Source organism: Caenorhabditis briggsae, assembly GCF_000004555.2.
Source record: "Caenorhabditis briggsae complete genome, chrIV, whole genome shotgun sequence".
Taxonomy (NCBI): Eukaryota; Metazoa; Nematoda; class Chromadorea; order Rhabditida; family Rhabditidae; genus Caenorhabditis; species Caenorhabditis briggsae.
The window spans coordinates 15,032,110-15,049,941 of record NC_013487.2 but is presented as its reverse complement, the minus strand read 5'-3'; the positions used below and the strand labels follow the sequence as shown (position 1 = coordinate 15,049,941).

The window sequence follows — 17,832 nt, the reverse complement described above, 5'->3', positions numbered from 1 at the left end:
AAGAGTACTTTCAGACAATTCGAAGACTGAAAATGTCAAAATATGATTCCTTTTTGTAGTTCCCCTGCTTTCAAAGTTTGAAGACGCATATCTCTAAAACTGTAATAGCTATCAAAAAGTTGCCAACTTCAAAAATTTAGCTCTTAAAATTTTACATATTTTCATAGTTATCAACTATTTTCTAGCTCATTTAGTTTTGGAGATACAACGTTTTTAGAATAACTTACTTTAAACGAAACCTTGCTTCCAGAACTTTTTCTTCTTATCATTAACTGATTGCCCTGTTCCAAGTAACTGAGTTCGAGACATTTTGAAGTGTCATTCACTGTCAAAATACAGTAATCCGCATCCAAACTATGTTGATCACAAGTCTCATCCTCTTCTGGTATGTAAGGAATTTCATTTGCATAAATGATCGATCCGAATTCTTTGATCATTTTTTGGGTGGACTCTGAGGGTATAGGCAGTTGAAATAGGAGAAAAAAAAATAGATCAGGGAAACGGGAGACATTTTGAAATGAGCCAGAAAAGAAGGAAAAAAGTTTTGCAAATGTTTAGAGGCAGTCATAAGACTTTGGCCGATTTTATGTGAGATCAAAAAAAGGCGCCGCAGGCTCCGCCCCTTTCTATTTGTTTTAAATAAAAAGTTCAAATGATATCTTGAGAAGAAAACGAGAAACATTTCGAAATGAGCCATAAAAGAATGGAAAGAAAGTTTTGAGGGTTTTAGAGGAACCCATAAATTCTTCAGACCGCTTCTATGTGTGTGGGCTCAAGTGGTCCAAAGGAGAAATGTGTCTACTCTGGTTTTAAGCTCATGAGCAACTAGGATCCTGTCGCAAGCGGCCACGCGCTGTGTGAACACCGATCACTGTACAACGCCACGTCAGAATGCATACTGTAACTCCAAAAAACTCCGAACTCAAGTGTGCACTAAAAACCCAATAACAATTGAAACATTTATTGATTCAATGAAATTTCAAAACGGTATCACTTCAGCTGGTATCCACAACGTATCCCTGTGCAGTGTCCGTTTCACACGAGGTATACGTTCTTTCTCTCTCAGCGTTTTTGACATACTCACATATTTGGGCACAGAAGCTGATCTACAATCCAGTAAGCGTACGAATCATATGAGTTCTCTTCCCCTATCTCCGTTAACTGTTCTGAAAAACACTTCGAGTATACCCTTTTTTTTCAGAACAACTGACCATAAATCCAATTTGTCTCCTCATCTGAAACTAATCCAGTTAAATTGGTTCCGATTTTATTGCACTTGGTTAGGGAGTCATTTCGCTTTATTCCTTCATCAACTTGGAAAGTTTGCATACATATAGTTTTCCCATCGCTTCTTTCAAATCTTTTCCAAGAGGATGAGACTTGTGATCAACATTGTTTTGATGCGGATTACTGTATTTTGACCATAAATAACACTTCTGAATGCCTGGAATTCAGTTATTTGGAGCAGGACAATCGGTTTGTCATAAAAAGAGAAAGTTCTGGCAGCAACGTTTCGTTTAAGGTTGGTCATTTGAAAAGCATTGTATCTCACAAACTACAGTAGATAAAAAAGTTGATAACTATGGAAATGTGTAAATATTAAAGAGCTTCATTTTTCCAGTTGATGACTTTTTGATAGCTACGATAGTTTTTGAGATATGCGCCTTTAAAGTTACGCGCAGACGACGAGAGCGCTCTTGCTTCTCTGCGTCTCAGAGCGCACGGATTTAAAAGCGCATATATTGCAAACCGTCAGAGCTAGAAAAAGGTTGTTAGCTATAAAAATGTGCAACATTTTATGAACTTTAATGTTGTAGTTGACAACTTTTTGATAGCTACAGTGGTTGAGGTATGCGCCTTTAAATTTAATATAAATCAACGGAAAAACGCAGGCACTGAGGAGAGATGTTGACTTTGAAGGCGAATATCTCAGAGAATAAATTGGCTAGGAAAAAAGTGTGAACTCTATTTTCCAGGTCAGCCTTCCTGACAATAATTGCCCCGCTTTCAATGAAATCAATTATACACTAACTCTTCCATCCGGTGAAGTCAAATCCTGGAATCAAGCAGAATCCGGATGGGAGTGGAAAGAATGTTGAGATGAATTGCGGAATCAAAGAATGGGAAAAAGTTGTTTGAAGATTTTAGAGGAAGTCGTAAACTCTTTGACCGTTTCTATGTGAAACAAAACATTAAAAGATGTGCCCGCAGGCTCCGCCCCTTTTTATTGGGTTTTACGAAATATGTAGCTAATTTTAAGTAATTGATTTGATTTCAAATAATCTCGAGATCCTGAAACAATTGAAAAATTCATTTACACGCGCATTTTTCAATAAATAGACATCATATCAACTGGTAACCACAAACGTATCCTGCGGGATTTTTATGATCAATACAAGAACAGTCGTTTATAGTTTTCGAAGGCGCTGCTGTCATATAGGAAACAGCAAGACAATCTTCTCCGCCTTTTGATTCATGAAAATTGGTGGAGGTGTTCAAAGCATCGAGACTCTTGGTGTAGCCATCAGACCAATCGAATTTCTTAAAAATAGGTCACTTTGAAAGCGCATTTCTCAAAAACTGTTGTAGTTATCAAAAATCTATAAACTATGAAAATGTAGCTATTGTAGTTTTTGAGATATGCGCTTTTGAACTCCCCAACCACTTACGCAATTTCCCAATGAATCGCACTGTCGTTGTCCATCAATCCAAAAAGAATACCAATCTGTTACACTCCCCGACTCCAATAGTTTTCCTAAAAAGTTCGGTTTTTTGTAACAAGAGGTGTCATGAGAAAAGTTTTAATTTCTCGCCCTCTCTTCCTCTGCCCACCACGCTTTACTGTGGTGAAACCAAGGAACGTCTCCAGAAGACTTCAAAATCAAAATTTCGAAAAACGAATGGTCGGGCATCAACCAAGACACATTTCTGATCTATCTGTCCAGGTTTCAGCTCAATCAGTTAACTTTAAATGGGTGAAAAGGCACGCGACATACATCCGGATATACGGAATTTGGGGAATGTTATTAGTAATAATGATAGGGAAGAAACTAACCATAAATCCATTTTGACTCTTCCACTGAAGCCACTCCAGTTAATTTGGCTCCAATTTCTTCGCATTTAGTTTTTGAGGCACCGCGAGTGATTCCTTCATCAACTCGGAAAGTTTGCAAACATACAGTAGTCCCATCACTTCTTTCAAATTTCTTCCATCCCTGTCTACACTGCTTCCATTCCCATCCGGATTCGGTTTGCTTCCAGTTTAGAACTTCACCGGATGAAAGATTTAGCGTATAATTGATTTCATTGAGCGGGACAATTATTGTCGGGGAGAGTGACCTGAAAAAACCTAGATAAGGCAGTTATCCTAGCTTTAAGTGGTTGAACGTGAGTTTTCACAGATTTACAAACTTTTCGCTAGCTCTTCTTGTTTTTGAGATAAAACGTCTCAGAGATGATTACATTTAAAAAATGGTTTACCTTGAACGAAATTTTGCTTCCAGAAGTTCCTCTGTCAATTATAAATTTGATGTTCCGATCCAAATGATTAAGTTCTAGGCATCCCACTTCCAAATTAGAGGCATTCCTTGTCAAAATACAGTGATCCGTTTCAAAACAATGTTGTTCGCAAGTCTCATCCTCTTTTGGTTGGTAATATGTATTACGTGCTGAATGAACTCTTCCGAATACTTTGATCATTTTTGTTACTGGTCCCTCAAAAATAGGGAAATAGTGATCACTTTCATTTTCCGAATCTTCAACGGTTTGCGTAGGGGTCGGGAGAAGAAATCCAGGCAATTGAAACATGAGAAAACGGGAAAATAAGGAAACGGGAGACATTTCAAAATGCGAAATGAAAATATGAAAAAAAAGTTTTTTGAGGATTTTAGAGGCAGTCATAAATACTCCTGTCGTTTCTATGCGTAGGCTCAAGTGGTCTGGAGGAGAAGTGTGTCTACTGTGGCTTTAAAGGGGGCCAGACAGACAGCAAAATTTTCGGGGAAAATTTCAGGGAACGTGTGATTTGCCGTCGCGGTGTTCGCACCTAAAGCACGCAATCCGACGCGCAAACTTTTTTTTATTTTTTTATTTTCCGACTTCATTGTTCCAAATTTTAAACGACTTTACAACTTAAAAAAGCGGTTTTTTTGTAATTTATTGTAAAAATCATATAAAATAGATTTTTTTTTCGTAAATTTCCGGTTCAGTCGAATGATTATTTTGTCAGTGGCCGGTTTTTTCTAAAAATATGCAAAAAAAATTTTTTTTCTCCCATTGCCGTTTCGTCTTTCTTTCAACTGGTATTTTTCGTCTCATTATTACTCCGAAAATGAAAACAATACAGTATGCTTCATGAATGAGGTTTTCAGCAACGCCTTCACATCTTCTGCTCACCTTGCGACGAAAAACTCGGAAGGAAACAAATTATAATTAGGCACCGCAATGAAAGGGGGCGGGGCGACCAAATTTTTCTCCCCTTTTCAGAAATCCATCTTTGAAGGCTTGTACCGGGCGTTAGAAACCCATTATTTTTTTGGTGAGAACTTGTCCCTATGTAATCGACTACGCTGAATCCAATGAAATTATCAGTTCTTCGATAACTTTATTATTTTGATTCGAAAACTTCGAAAAATAGAAGTGGGACTGACAAAGTGGACTAAAAGTGTTGGATGGAAGTTCGCGCCATTAGATTTTTTAATGGATTCTGATAGTTTTTGAACTGGGGGATTGGATTTTGAAATAAAATCAAAATTCTAACGACGCCCTTGTTTCACAATTTTCAGCCAAAGTTCCAGCTAAAATAAATAAAAAATTTCAGCGATGACCCCAATTTTTTTTTGCATATTATGGTAAAACTAAGTCTTGTGTATACTTCTGCCAATTTTCAGAAAGATTGAATACCTCTAATAGTTTTGATACTCATCCGAAAATTCCAAACTTTCAAAATTTTCAGTTTTTGGAAGTTTTGAAGGTGACACAGGTGAGCGCCACCGATTTTCTTTTCACCATAAGATTCTACGCAAAATTTGCCACTAAGAGCAATTATAATTAAAAAATTCTATCGACGCCCTTAATGTGTTATACGTCTGTTTCCTTATCTATCATGGAACAACTTGTAAAAAATAGGAAAGAGGCAACACCGGAAGGAGACGGCAGGCAATGAAAAGTCGTCCTTTCCTCACTCTCATCTATTGCTTCCAAGAGAAGTGCAGCGGTGGCAGACTGGTTAGTGGGCGCGCGCACCGATCTGAAGACCGAAGTTCGCATCTCCCATGGGGTTTTTTTGTTTTTTTTTTCCTTTTTTCAATGGGCCACGGTGTTTGCACAAAACAGAAAGTACCGTAGTAATTCAGAAAGTTTGTGATTTTGTTGTTTTTACTATAATTATAATTACGATATGTCTGATTCATCTTCAAAAATGGATCCTGAGCCCCCAGAAAAACGGAGGAAAGGAGGTATTGTTAATATTTTAAAAAATTACATGTTATCATCGCTATTTATTTCAAGGAACCCCAATTCGCCCCAACGAAGAACGAGCCGAGTCTCATCGAGTATTTCTACAAGACTACGGTTTCAACGATCAACTCGAGCCTACAATACAAGTTGATGAAGTCACGAACGAGGTGATTGTTGCACTGTTTTGTCTCTCAGTTTCGTTTTCTGAGATTGAGAAAAAAGTTATGAGGTATTTGGGAGTCCCTGATTCACGAGGAAACTTGGAAAAGACGAGGAAGAAACTGGCGAGCATTCGGATGGATTGGAATAAAAGAAGGAAAAGGGGAGAAGATAAGTATTTGAATTTTTTGAAAAATTGTGCGTTTGATAAGTCTTTTTTTTGCGCTGACGAAATTCAAGAAAATGCTGTTTCTGACAAGTTTCAAAAAAGGATTACTGTAGATCACGAAATAACTGGCGCAGTTATTGGAAAACCTGAGCTTCGAGTTTCTGAGGCACAAACAGAAATTTCGTGTGATGCAGCTGCCGAATACATATTTTTGAGTCAAAAAACCTATCAGAACTGCAAAGACGAATCTTCTCGGCTGAAAAAAAGGTACAGTACTCGCATTAACTCAATGCGACACTGGCAAATGTACAACAATAACCGAATTCTGAAAGCCAAAATTTCCAATAAATCATCGAGAATAGCTGAAATTTCGATGCAAAAAATTCAAAAAAATTTCGATAAAAAATTTGCTCAGCTAAAGACAGTGAAAGACGTCTTGAAAGAAACAGAGGCAGTACTTCAATCGGCTCTTGCGAAAATTGACAATACGTCAAATGTAGTAGACCTGAAAGAGGGAAAATCGTATTCTAACAAGACGTTTGAAACTGTAATCCGTCTGAAATCCCTTGGTGTAGCTGACGAAAAAGTTGGAGAAGTAATGGAAGTTGTCGGTAATTTAGTTGGTGTCACTTTTGAAACGCTACCATGCCCTTCTACTTGTCGAAATTTTGCATTATCTTCTCTGTATCTTGGACGGAGCCACGTCAAAAGACGACTCGATGTTTTTTTGGAAAGTGATGACTCTTTGTGTCTAGCTTCTGATGAAACTACAAAGGGAACCGCGAAGCTCCAAGCTTTTGGAATTCACAGTCCAGACGGTAATTTTACTTGTCTCGGTGTACAGCCGGTTGCTGAAAAGTCTGCCGAGACCGCATTCAATGCGCTGGAGCATCTGATCAACCAGCTTCCAGAGGTTCCGAGAGATTTTTTCAAGAAGCTTCTTTTTAAAATTACGTGCACCATGTCAGATTCCGCTAGAACCGAGATTAAGTTTAATGGGATCGTCGAAGAAGCGAGAGCAAAAGCGGTTCCTGAAATTGTTAGTGATTTTAATCAGTTGTCGGATACAGAGAAATCGTCGTTCTTCCAATTTTCCCAGTTTTTCTGCCAGCTACATGTACTGGCTAATTACACTGATGTTGTATTGAACTGTATGTTGGGATACGAAGTTCTGGAAACTGGGAATAATAAATTGGGAGAAGCTTCAGTATTCGGTTTAATAAAATTAGTCAATTGTTCGGCCAGCGGGGATCCGGACTGCACGGAATCCTTCAGATCTGGGAAGCTTGGTGTAAGAAGCATAACATTTGTCGTTTCCCGTTTCCTGCTTTTCATGGAAACCGTTTCAATATCGTTTTTGTGCTTGCATCCAGAGTCTTTTTCCACCGATTTCATCTGATCGAGTTCATTAAAGAATGTGATTGTTCTAAAGTTCAGCTTAACGAAGTTGGGAAATCGCTTGAGAACGAAATGGTCATCGACCATTTACAAATTCTTGGACTCTGTGATCAGTTGATTACTGGGCCTTTGTGGAGATTGGCAGAAGGAAGTGAGCACATTTTCGATACTTGTAAATATGCCGAGCAGTTGCGAAAGTGGTTAGAAGGCTGCGCGAAATCACCTATCGCTTTCTTTGATGGGTCTTCACCTACTCCTAATTTACAAGAATCTAGTCCGACAAACTCCACCTTGTTGTTGGAAGCACTTCTTCGTAGGGACCCAAAAGAAACGACTTGTGATATCGCTGAAGCAGTCTGTAACTCGTCTCTCGTGTATTTTGATAAATCATTTGCTAACTTCCTTTCGGGAGGGAAACATTTCATCAATCAAAATGAAATGCGAAAGAGTACAGAGGCCGCCCCAGCAACTAATCGAAATATTGAAGCAATGTTTGGTCTAATGTCCCATTATTACGATACCAAGCCCAATATGCGAGTTGACGTGAGAACGGCTTTTACAATGCTCAAGAAAAATGACAGTTTTACATGGCTTCAATCTTTGCCGGAGAATGAACAGAACGAAATCTTGAGCAAGTCCAGAGCGGCGTTAAAATCTCTGAAAAAAGACGCTTCTCACCGTCAGTTAGCTATTGAGATTGACATTTTGCGACAAATGAAAGAAAAAAACTTGATTGCTGCAAGGAAACAGGTGAAGGAAGAGCGGGACAGATTCAAATACACACACGACATTCTCTCTATTGGGTTCTGGGCTAGTTCTAGTGATGTTTCCGCTGGTCTCGCAAAATTGAGCACTGAAAAACAGAAAAGAGAGGCCCTCACCTCTCAACTACGATTCAGAAAATGTGTTATTAAACAGTCTGCTGCTGCTCCTATGTTTTCAGCTTCCGCCAAGTCAAAACCTCTGCCTCTTCGAGAGCTCATCGAAAAACTGGAAGCGCTGATCAAAAATCAACACCTTTCGCAGCAGTTACTGTTAATGGACCACGAATACGTCGGGAAACGAATCAACCAGAAGATTTCGTCAAAACGATCAAAAGGCGGCTTTGTTGAAGATATTCGAATCGTCGGAGCGACCAAGACCATTCGAGTGCTGTTCGACGGCGACAGCGATCCAACATCGATGAATTTCGATGATTTTGAGGGAAAACTTGAAGCAGAATCTATTGTTTTTGTTGTCTAATTTTTTTCGTATTATAGTTTGTTATGTTAGATGTTAATTTTGAGCTTTCGTTTGGTTTTTCTAGGTGCTAGACCGAATACCGAATATGAGAGCGAATTTGGAGACAGAATCAACGTGAAAAACCGGTTTTTTCTTTTCGAATTTCACCAAAAACTTTCTGAAATTTTGCTAAAATCTTTCACTTTTTGTTCAAATTTTTTTTAATCGAAAACAATTCGTATCGAATCTTCCACGATCAATTTTCTGCTAATTTCTTCCGTTTTCTGTTGTTTCTTCTCCTTTTCCGCGCTAAATTCGATATTTGGGTCTGAAAATCAATAAATTATAGTAAAATTTTGAAGTCTGAATGTTATAAACTTATTCTTTTCGTTTTTTTACCCTAAAAACTGCTTTTCCGACAAACCAAGATGCGATTTTGATGAAAAAACAGCGCTCGGAATAGCGCCACAATGAAACCGCGCCGCAGCTAAGCCCCGCCCACTTTTCTGCGCACCGCAAAAAAATGAGGAGAAATTCAGTACATTGAGGTCTGGTATAAAAGGGGCTGTAACTCGGGATTGAATGAAGATTTTTCCCTGAAATTTTGGGAATGGACTTCTATAAAGTAGGAGAATACAATCCAACAATAAAAACTGGGAAAAGTCTATTTTGAAAATTTTGTTGTGGTGCCTAATTATAATTTTACGATTTTTTGAATTGTTTGTGTTCTTACTAAATATTTAATGTATTTTTTGCATATTTTATTTTTTGACATAATAAACTGCATATATTATTTTCAACAGTGTTTCTTATCTCGTAGCTAGGCTTTGACGGCACGCTGACGTTCCGAAAATTCCCATTCCAAAAATTTTGAGTTCCAAACGTTGAATCCAAAAGAGACAAGCTAAGAAAAAAGGGGAACCATCAGCGGGGATCGAGCCTCCGACCTTCTGAATGCTAACCTAGAGCGTACCCACTACACCACGCGTGTTAGTGGCGACGACCGCGTTGATTTGTCTTATGAAGCGACGCCGCTGCAGCAAACGAGTGAGGAAATTACGGTCAGAAAAAAGCATTTTTTCGTCGGTGTAGTCTTTTTTCTGGTTTTTAATTACAAAACTATACTTATACTTTAGAGTTACCTCTTTTGAGAAAAAATAAAAATTTTGAAAATTTTGATGTCTCCCCTCCTTTAAAGGTGGGGAGACATGAGAAGAATAATGTTGTCGAAATTCCGTTTAAATATGCTCCTCGAGGAGTTGAACTTGTCGAGGCGAGTATTGAAGGTGCGGCGCCGCTACCGACTGAGCTACGCGTGCAAAGAGAAAGCCGCTGCTTGATTGCATACATAAAGGCGAGGACGACAGCTGTACGCAGAGTGACATTAAGCGTTGTACACCGTGACGGTAGAATCCATACTCTAGCTACAAAAATCCCCCGTAAAATCTCCTGTCCCCCCACCTTTAAGCTGAGGAATAGGTGGGCTTTTTCTGGAATTTGAGCTTTTGGTTCTAAATTGCCTGTTTGTCAAAAAAAAACATGCTTAGGAATTATCTGAATTTTCGAAAAGAAACAAATCGAGTTAATGTTGTTAAGACAGATGTCCGGACGTCCCAAGAGTCCAATAAAAAAGGGCGGAGCTATTCTCAAGACCATAAAACAACTAGAACCACCTGTCATTCATAATTTGGTTGTAATTTTCCTTGGGGGAAAAAGGACATTGAGATTACTGTAGATGAAATTTTTAGAAAGATTCAAAAATTGCTGTTTCAAAACTAAAAAAATGCTAAAATAGTTAGTTTACGGCCAATTAATTAAAAACATTAATTTTAATAACAATTTTCCTTTTTTTTCGAATTTTCAAAATATGTACTTGGGTCAAACTCCCCAGATCATTCTTAAACTTTACTTCCTTATCAGAAAAATAATTTTCTGATATCTTCTTCTGACATTTTTTGTGTTAATCATGGTCGAAGAAATCCAGTTTCTTATCATTTTATCATTTTGGTTATCTTTTTAACTAAATAAACGGACAGAAAGAAAACGGTGAAAGAATAGAGATCAGATATTGGTCCGGGAGGTTTGAAGGAATAAATAAAAATTACTGTTTCAAAATAAACCAAAAGTTTTGGAATTTTAGAATTTGGAGATTTTTCTATGAAAAATTGAAAAAATAAATAAATTGAATTTCCAGAAAATTTGAAAGTTCTAGAATCTAAAATTCCAAAAATTCTAAAATTCCAAAAATTCTAAAATTTTAAAATTCTAAAATTCTGAAATTCTAAAATTCTAAAATTCTAAAATTCTAAAATTCTAAAATTCTAAAATTCTGATGAAATTCTAAAATTCTAAAATTCTAAAATTCTAAAATTCTTAAATTCTTAAATTCTAAAATTCTAAAATTCTAAAATTCTAAAATTCTAAAATTCTAAAATTCTAAAATTCTAAAATTCTAAAATTCTAAAATTCTAAAATTCTAAAATTCTAAAATTCTAAAATTCTTAAATTCTTAAATTCTAAAATTCTAAAATTCTAAAATTCTTAAATTCTTAAATTCTTAAATTCTAAAATTCTAAAATTCTAAAATTCTTAAATTCTAAAATTCTAAAATTCTAAAATTCTAAAATTCTAAAATTCTAAAATTCTAAAATTCTAAAATTCTAAAATTCTAAAATTCTAAAATTCTAAAATTCTAAAATTCCAAAAATTCTAAAATTCCAAAAATTCTTAAATTCTTAAATTCTTAAATTCTTAAATTCTTAAATTCTTAAATTCTTAAATTCTAAAATTCCAAAAATTCTAAAATTCCAAAAATTCTAAAATTCCTAAAATTCTAAAATTCACTTTAGCATACTGTCATTTCCGTTTCTTCCGGAAATGACAGTATGCTACAGTATGCGTCGTAATAAAAATATGTTTATTTTTCTCCTTTTTCCACATAAAGAAAACTTTTTGTGTGATGATGATGAAGTTCTTTGCCAAATGAGGTTGTCAGAAGACACTTCCATGTTTTCTCTGCGTCTCTCTATTTCTCTCTATCTCTCTCTTATCATCTTCATCTCAATGAAACAGTATAAAAACGGGAATTCTTTTTGATCGACTCACACAAAAATGGTCAGAAATGTGGGCCGACGTGATTTTTTTGTAATTTTTTTGACCGAAAAAATTACTGTTTCAAAATTTCATATATTTTTTCTGAAATTTCAAGTTTCTTGATTTGTCTGGTGTGTATATTTTTTGTCTGAAAATCTTCTAAAAATTTACAACTTGAAATCTGAATTTTGCAGAAAAATGAAGCTCACGTTACTGCTGCTAGCAGTAGTTGTGGTCTATGTCGCTGCTCAAGGTGAGTAGAAACGATTTTTTTTTTCCAAAATATTGATTTTGAAGTTTTGAAACTAACAAATTCGGATTTTTCGCCTAAAACTACCCTAAAAAACTTTGGAAAAAAATTTGAAAAACCGAGAAAATTGAAGGTGGCCGAGTTTTTGGATTTTCTAGGCCACCATAAGCAAAACCTTGAAAAAATAGGCTTTTCTGGCAGTTTTTATTTTTTGAAACTTTGAAAATTGAAGTCTACGTCAAAATCTACCCCAGAAACGAAGAAACAACGGAGAAAAACCAGGTGGCTGAGTTTTTGAATTTTCTAGGCCACCATCGGTAAAGTTAGGCCATGAACGCTTTTGCGTCGGGAAATAGCATTTTCTAGGCTAATTTTTAACGGAAAATCCAAAAATTGCATTATTTTCACGAATAAAAATCAGTTTGAAAAGCTTGAAATGCTCATTTATCTAAAAATTGTAGATTTCTAGGCCACTATAGGGAATATATTGGAAAAAAGTGAATTTTTCCGCCAGTTTTCACGTTTAAAAAATTCAAATTTGAAATCTACGTCAAAAACTACGCTAGAAACATTGAAGAAAGCAAAAAATTGAAGGTGGCCGAGTTTTTGAATTTTCTAGGCCAACATCGGGAAAGTTAGGCCATGGACGCTTTTGCGTCAGCGATACATGTTTCAAGGCTAGTTTTAAATGGAGAACTCGAAAATTTGGTTATTTTCGCTCAAAAGTTTGACGAGAAAGCTTAAAATGCTCATTTATCCTAAATTTGGATTTTTCTAGGCCAGCAAGTCTTATTTTTCTACTTTTCTACCCATTTCGCTAACTTCAGCGTTTTGAAAATACGAAATTCAAATTCACCGTCAAAATCTACGTCAGAAACCACAAAAAACGAAAAAAAACCCTGATGGCCGAGTTTTTGGATTTTCTAGGCCACCATTGGAAAAGTTAGGCCATCAACGTTGTTTGGTCGGTGATACATGTTTCTAAGCTAGTTTTTAACGAGGAATCCGATTCTTGCATTTTTTAAGCTTGGAAATCACCAGAATTTGAGATAAAATTCAAAAATTAGTTTTTAAAATTCTAATCCCACAAAATTCAATTTCCACTCGCACCCATTTAATTTTTTAACACAGGATCTCCTGGACGTCAAGGTGATGATTCAGGTGACGGTTTGTTCGGTGGAGCCGATGCTGGAAGCGGTGGCTCTGGAGGCTGGGGCGACGCCAGCGCGTCCGCCGGGGCCGGAGCCTCTGCCGGTGGGCGTGGCGGTGGCCGAGGCGGTGGACAAGGTGGATCTGGGAGAGGTGGAGGTCGTGGTGGTGGTCAAGGAGGACAAGGAGGTCAAGGTGGCGGTCAAGGTAGTTTTTTTTTGTTTTTTAAAATTTGGAATTAAAAAAAAATTTCAAAAAAAAAATTGAAATTTTGAAATTTTCCCAACAGGCGGTTGGGGCGGATCCCAAGATTCTGGATCTAGCGGACAAGGTGGATGGGGAGGATCATCTGGAGGTCAAGGTGGAAGCCCAGGTGGATGGGGCGGAGATTCGGGATCCCAAGGAGGATCTCAAGGTGGATGGGGTGGTTCCCAGAATGGTGGACAAGGTAGTTTAGTTTGCAATTTTCCAGATTTTTCTTTTGATTTTAGTGGAAAACTGATGCGAATTTTGAATTTTCTGTAAAAAATTGGTTTAGAACACAGACAATGATGAGATAACGTTTAAGGAAAATTTAGAAAAACTTTTAAAAAAATTTTGAAACAGAAAGTTTTTTTAAACAAAATTATGAATTTTTCAGACTTCCCACTGCTTTAAGTTTGAAACAAATGCAAAATGCAAATTCCTCGCAAAAAACTAGCCTAGAACCATGTATTTTTGATGAGAAAAGGTTCATGGCCTAACTTTCCAAATGGTGGCCTAGAAAATTCAAAAACTCGGCCACCTTTATTTTTTGTGTTTTTGCGGTTTCTAAACTAGTTTTTGGTGTTGATCTCGATTTTCGTGTTATTAAAAACAAAAAATTAGCATTAACAGTAGAAAAATCCATTTTTAGCATCAGGTGACCTAGAAATCACCCCAAACCTAGGCCATCGCCGTTTTTTTAGAATTTTCGGAGTTTTCGGTCGATTTTTAGAAAAAAATAACTGGGAATTCGAATTTGCGGTTGAAAATCACCCTAGAAACGTGTCTCAAAGAAGCAAAGGCGTTCATGGCCTAACTTTCCGAATGGTGGCCTAGAAAATTTAAAAACTCGGCCACCTTCAAATCTTCTTATTTTTCATGGTTTCTAGGCTAGTTTTTGACATAGATCTCGATTTTCGTAGTTTCGAAACGTAAAAACTGCCAAAAAGGTAGCCTTTTTCAACGTTTTGCCTATGGGGGCCTAGATTTTTCAAAAACTCGGCCACCAAACTTTTTGACTGATTTCGTTTTTGTGCTAGAGTAGTTTTTGACGCAAAATCTAAACTTTTCAATTTTGAACCCCATAAATCAACAATTTTACAGGTGGAAACTCCGGTGGATGGGGAGGATCTCAAGGTGGACAACAAGGTGGAGGTGGTCGTGGTGGGCAAGGAGGACAAGGTGAGATTTTCGGACTTCCTTGTTGGTTTTTTTTGCAGAACAAATGCGAAATTTGAATTTTGACTGGAAAATTGGTCTAAAACAAAAAAAAGCACAAAACGCTTTAGGTCGAACTTTGAAAATTTAAAAAATTTTGAAACAGAAACTTTTCTTGACGAATTATTTCAAAATTTCTATGGGTTTCCACTTATTTCAGCACAAAACAAATGCGAAATTCAGATTCCTTGTTAAAAATCACTCTAGAAACAGGTATTACCGACCTGAAAGCGTTCATGGCCTAACTTTCCAAATGGTGGCCTAGGAAATTTCCAAAACTCGGCCACCTATGATTTTTCCCGTTTTTCACGTTTTTTAGACTAATTTTTGACATAAATCTCGTTTTTTGCGTTTAAAAAACTTTTAAAAAATCGATTTTCAGTAGAAAATAGACATTTAAACATCAGGTGGCCTAGAAATCCCCTCAAAACTAGGTCATCTCTGTTTTTCGAGGTTTTTTCGAGTTTCCTGGTAATTTTTTAGAGAAAAATAGTTACAAATTAAGATTCCTCGTTAAAAACTGGCCTAAAAACATGTTTTTTCAAGGCGAAAGCGTTCAGGGCCTAACTTTCCAAATAGTGGCCTAGGAAATCCAAAAACTCGGCCACCTATGATTTTTCTGTTATAGTTTCCCGACTAATTTTTTGCGTGAATTTCGATTTTTACGTTTTAAAAACTCTAAAAAATCGATTTTCAGTAGAAAATAGACATTTTACTATCAGGTGGCCTATTAATCCCCCAAAACTCGTTGTTTTATTCGAATTTTCCAGGTTTCCGGTTGGTTTTTGGGCAAAAATAATTAGAAATTCGGATTCCTTGTCAAAATTTACCTCAGGGACATGTATCGCTGACGCAAAAGCGTTCATGGCCTAACTTTCCGAATGGTGGCCTAGGAAATCCAAAAACTCGGCCACCTTCAATGTTATTTGTTTTTTCACAATTCTAGGCTAGTTTTTTGCGTAGATCTTGATTTTTTTGTTTTTGAGGCTCTTAAATGCCAATTTTCAGTAGAAGATAGACATTTAAGCATCCGGTGGCCTAGAAAAACACGCAATAATTCAAATTTTGAAATTCGAAAATTTTTTCAGGAGGCTGGGGAGGATCCCAAGACTCTGGATCTGGAGGACAAGGTGGATGGGGAGGATCCCAAGGAGGCAACCAAGGAGGAAATCAAGGAGGATGGGGGGGACAAAATGGCGGACAAGGTAAGTCCAACTAAAATTTCGATAGTGGCCGAGTTTTTGAATTTTCTAGGCCACCATTTGAAAAGTTAGGCCATGAACATTTTTCTGCCCTTTTTTTTTTTCAAAATTTGGGTTTCAGGAGGCTGGGGAGGAAACCAAGGTGGAGGTCAACAGGGTGGAAATGGAGGAGGACAAGGTGAGTAGTAATAAAACTACAGTAATCCAAAATTTCGAAAAATTACTGTTTCGAAATTTTTAGAAAATAATGTTTGTTTTCAAATTTTCGATAGAGTTGTTATCAATCCTAAGTTGCGTTGAATTTTGTCAAAATCTACCGCAGAAACCATGAAAAACCAAAAAATTGAAGATGGCCGAGTTTTTGGATTTTCTAGGCCACCGCTTGGAAACTCAGGTAAACGATTCTGAATTAGACCTGACTTCATTCGGAATTAGATCTGGGTTCGTTCGTAAATAGAAGTGGCATGATCTAATACAGAATTTAGCTGATCTAATTCCGAACGAACACCGATTGAACTACGAACGAATTAGATCTAATTCCGAACAGACCAGCGGGATTTCGGAGCATCGTAGCGCGCGCTTTTCAAATTTGGTTTTCTTTTCAACCCCATTCACTTTATTTATAATAAAATTTATTAAAAAAGAAAACAGAACAAGTCGAAAAATTATGTTTATAAGGTAGTTTTTAACAAGGAATCTGAATTTTTTGTTAGTTAGACTGGAAAATCGGCCCAAATCTAGAAAAATGCACATGACCGAGTTTTTTTTTTGAATTCTAGGCCACGTGTGCCGAATTGCGTTTTTCCTACGAAAAGCACTCATTCTTGAGTCCACAATTTACGAGAATTGGAATTTACGTCAAAATGTACCCCAGAAACCAAAAAAAAAAACGGAAAAATCGAAAGTGGCCGAGTTTCGGAATTTCCTAGGCCACCATGGAGAAAGTTAGGCCATGAACGTGTTCGCATCGAAAAAGTTGTTTCTAGGATATTGTTCAACAAGGAATTTGAATTTTTGTTAGTTAGACTGGAAAATCAACCCAAAACTCAAAAAAAAAATTAATTTTTTAAAAAGATGGCAAAGTTTTTGGGGAATTATAGGCCATCTGATGCCAAAATGCCATTTTCCAGTGGAATCGCTCATTTTCTGGTTTTAAAAGCACAAAAAACGGAATCTACGTCAAAAACTGGCCTGGAAACTACAAAAAACCAAGAATTGAAGATGGCCGAGTTTTGAAATTTTCTAGGCCACCATCGGGAAAGTTAGGCCATGAGCGTTTTTCGAAAAAAAAAAGTTTTTGTTATCGAAAAAAAATGTTTTCAGGGTAGTTTTCAACAAGAAATCTGAAAAAATTGAAGGTGGCCGAGTTTTGGAATTTTCTAGGTCACCATTTGGAAAGTTAGGCCATCAACGTTTTCGCATCAAAAATAGATGAGTCTAGTGTTTTTGAACGAGAAATTCAAAATTTTAATTATTTTTGCCCAAAAATCAAGGGGAAGTTCAAGAAATGCCAACTTTTCAGGAGGATGGGGAGGAAATTCCGGAGGCGGTGGAGGCGGAGGACGTGGTGGACCACAAGGACCTGGCGGACAAGGTGGATGGGGTGGACGTGGTGGAAACGGAGGAGGCGGATGGGGTGGTTAGTTTTTTTTTTTCTAGAAATTCAAAAAAAATTTCACTGCAATTTTTTCACCGAAATTCGTCAGCACAGCACTGCACTAAAAACTACAAGAACTACAGTAATCCTTGAAAAACACAACTAAAAAAAATTTTTGTAATTTTTCAAAAAAAAATTGCACAGGTAGTCGTTGGGGTGGAAGAGGTGATGGTGAGTAGACTAATTAATTGCCTAATTAACTTTTTTTCTTAATTTTCTGTTTTGTTAAATGTGGTTTTTTGAGTTTCTTAATTAGGGTAATTAACTAGATTAATTAAAAATTTCAAATTTCCAGGATGGGGACGATTCGGACCAGGAGCCCGTTGGGGATGGGGACGCCCATCGTGGGGTGGATGGGGAAGAGGATGGTAGAGAGCAGCAGATACAGTATTCCCCAAAACTACAGTAACCCATTTTTCGCAATTATCATATCTGAAATATAACGTGTATGCTTTTAATTGTTCAATTTTGGAGTTTTTAATAAATGTTTGTTTTTTAGAATTTTAGGATACCTGAAACTATGAACCACTGAACTTCCTAAATTTTCTAAATTTTTGAAACAGTAATTTTTATCAAAAATAAACATGGACTTTAAATTTTTTTTTTGGTTTTTTAA

At 36.7% G+C, this 17,832-nt stretch overlaps 3 protein-coding genes across 3 annotated transcripts; 2 read left to right on the top strand and 1 right to left on the bottom strand.

Annotated features, from left to right (window-relative positions):
• Positions 1-2,343: 2,343 nt before the first annotated feature.
• On the bottom strand, positions 2,344-3,840 carry CBG24059 (the record flags this gene model as incomplete). The annotated part of the gene is made up of 4 exons (XM_002634672.1): positions 2,344-2,541; positions 2,670-2,755; positions 3,056-3,339; positions 3,446-3,840. The coding sequence occupies 4 exons, from the start codon at positions 3,838-3,840 to the stop codon at positions 2,344-2,346; spliced, it is 963 nt and encodes a 320-aa protein (XP_002634718.1).
• A 1,558-nt stretch (positions 3,841-5,398) lies between these two features.
• On the top strand, positions 5,399-8,425 carry CBG26503 (the record flags this gene model as incomplete). The annotated part of the gene is made up of 3 exons (XM_045236241.1): positions 5,399-5,456; positions 5,509-7,076; positions 7,223-8,425. The coding sequence occupies 3 exons, from the start codon at positions 5,399-5,401 to the stop codon at positions 8,423-8,425; spliced, it is 2,829 nt and encodes a 942-aa protein (XP_045100673.1).
• Positions 8,426-11,695: 3,270 nt separating this feature from the next.
• Positions 11,696-17,588, top strand: Cbr-grsp-2 (the record flags this gene model as incomplete). The annotated part of the gene is made up of 7 exons (XM_045236240.1): positions 11,696-11,750; positions 12,879-13,103; positions 13,186-13,344; positions 14,244-14,321; positions 15,446-15,562; positions 15,681-15,737; positions 17,512-17,588. The coding sequence occupies 7 exons, from the start codon at positions 11,696-11,698 to the stop codon at positions 17,586-17,588; spliced, it is 768 nt and encodes a 255-aa protein (XP_045091244.1).
• Between the last annotated feature and the right edge of the window lie 244 nt (positions 17,589-17,832).